Below are 2,500 nucleotides of genomic sequence, written 5' to 3'. Positions count from 1 at the left end.
AAAAACTCGAAAACACTGTTTATTCTGATAGAAAGTAACGATGAAAGCAGCAGCAGCAGCAGCAGCAGCAGCAGCAGCAGCAGCAGCAGCAGCAGCAGCAGCAGCAGCAGCAGCAGCAGCAGCAGCAGCAGCAGCAGCAGCAGCAGCAGCAGCAGCAGCAGCAGCAGCAGCAGCAGCAGCAGCAGCAGCAGCAGCAGCAGCAGCAGCAGCAGCAGCAGCAGCAGCAGCAGCAGCAGCAGCAGCAGCAGCAGCAGCAGCAGCAGCAGTCGATTGCGCAACAACATCAGCAGCAGCAACAACAATCGATTGCGCAACAACATCAGCAGCAGCAACAGCAGTCGATTGCGCAACAACATCAACAGCAGCAGCAGACCCAGCAACATCAAACACAAAGTCAACAGCAACAGCAACAACAAGCACAACCGCAGCAGCAGCAGCAGCAATTTATATTAGCGACTGGCACCACGATAGTCGACAAGACTCAGCAACAGTCAGTATCAGCGACCTCGGCCGCAGCTGCTGCTGCACTGATGGCGAGGCATTCGGTGTCCACGCAGACGGCCGCGAATCAGCCGAATGCCGCACAAAATGCACTCATGAGACAAGGATCACCACCTGATACAACAACTCACAGTCCCGGTAATAGCCAAAGGTCCAATAGTCCGGCCGTTGATACGACGACGCATGGATCGGCCTCTCCCCCACCACCGGCGAACACGAGGCAACAGTCTTCGACGGTAAGTATTGCACAATATCTGTCGATAACAGATTTCGTACTATTATATTAATATATTTAAACATTGAATAAGTAGACAGACGTTTAAATATAATTAAGATAACGAATGTAAAAATTTAAGAGAAATTAATCCGTATGTGTAAACAATTTCAGAATACCGGGGACAATTGACAATAATCGTTAATTTTATCGTGTAAAATTTGACTACCCGATATAAATAAGAATTTGTTTTATTATTATTATTATTATTATTTTCTTTTTTTTCTTTTCTTTTAATTATTGATTGTTGTGCATCGATAGATTTCACATATGAGCGAATGACAGACAATGTAAGAGAATATTTTACATTTTGATCGATGCTATTACGTCGTCTTGTATTTTGGTATTGCACAAATAAAAGTGATATGGTCGATTATCTTCTCCAGGTTTGATTAAATTCGTTTACGTTGAATAATCGAAATTTGAGTAGCTTAAAAGCTCGTTTCTCGTGGAGCGAAATTCATAAAGCACGTATTCCCGGATGATTCGTAAATATTGAAAAAACCAATTGAATCGTCAATTAATTGTTATTATTGTCCCATAGCCGATGGTCCACTGTGTATCGAGCAGTGAGCCAGACTCGGGTGGTGACGCTCAGCTAACTTCGGAGGAGTGGCGAGGAAATATCCAAACAATCGCCAATCCCGGCAACATCAAGGATGGCCAATTAAATCAAGCTGCGGCTGGCCAACAAATCCAGCAGCAGCAACATCTGCAGCAACAGCAACAACAACAGCACCAGCAGCAACAACAGCAGCAGCAGCAACAACAACAACAACAGCTGCAACAACAACAACAACAACAACAACAACAACAACAACAACAACAACAACAAGCGTCGGTTCCTCAACAGCAACAGCAGCAGCAGCAGCAGCACAATCAGCAAGTGAAGCCGACGTACGTCGAGTCGTCGATCGTCTCGAGCGGCATCCAGGTTGGTAGCTTCGTTGAACAGGCCGCCACTGGTGCCACCCGTCGACTAACCCTTACAGACACCCATCACCAACATCAACAATTTCATCACGAGTTGGCCGATACGACACTCCTCGAAAACACATACGAGATCATGGACACCACCACCACCACCACCACCACCACTTCATCACCCAATCATTCAATTCATTCAGACACGATAGTTATTGCGGAGCCCATTAGCGAGGAGCTGACGAGCGTCGACGATCACCTTATTAACAAAGATTTAGTTAGGGAACTGCAAGCGCAGCCATCAGAACCATCATGTCATATCCATCAGCAACAAGAACCCATGCTTGTCGATAGTATTAGCGAGGATAATTGCGTGTCTAACATTTACGAACCGCGTCAGGAACAAGCTACTGACACTGTTCTCGTTCAGCAACAGACGCAAAAGTTTTACAGTGTTGGCATTGCCGCAGGCTTATACCCGCACCTGTACAACTTTCGCTCGGAGCAGAACGAGCATCAGCCTCAGCAGCTTGCCGTCGTCGATTATCAAGCTTCGGAAAAGCTGCAGCTGCAGCAACAAGCTTATTTCAGCCCGTACGTTTGTAATGATGGCGGATTAACGAATTACGTCGAAGGCGCGGTCGAGCTCGAGGAGGAGAGCGTCGTCGAGTGAGGACGAGGAGTTATGAAATCTGGTGCGAAAATTTTGTTGAAAACGTTTAGCGATTACTGAGGCTGTCTACTGCAACGAATGAATGTTTTCATCTTTTCTTTTCCTTATTTTCTTTTTATTTATTTTTT

The 2,500-nt window shown here is 46.0% G+C and overlaps 1 protein-coding gene across 1 annotated transcript in view; it reads left to right on the top strand.

Moving 5' to 3' along the window:
• The window catches only part of LOC105363853 (AF4/FMR2 family member 4), a 299,189-nt gene extending 297,524 nt beyond the window's left edge, over positions 1-1,665 (top strand). Inside the window, exons 18-20 of the mRNA XM_011501653.1 lie at positions 324-737; positions 1,320-1,531; positions 1,629-1,665. Of these exons, the coding sequence (XP_011499955.1) occupies positions 324-737; positions 1,320-1,531; positions 1,629-1,665 (663 nt within the window). The remainder of the gene's footprint in view (positions 1-323; positions 738-1,319; positions 1,532-1,628) is intronic.
• Positions 1,666-2,500: the final 835 nt, after the last annotated feature.

This window comes from Ceratosolen solmsi, unplaced genomic scaffold (assembly GCF_000503995.2).
Source record: "Ceratosolen solmsi marchali unplaced genomic scaffold, CerSol_1.0 scaffold28, whole genome shotgun sequence".
NCBI lineage: Eukaryota > Metazoa > Arthropoda > Insecta > Hymenoptera > Agaonidae > Ceratosolen > Ceratosolen solmsi.
This window is presented reverse-complemented; position numbering and strand designations above follow the sequence as displayed.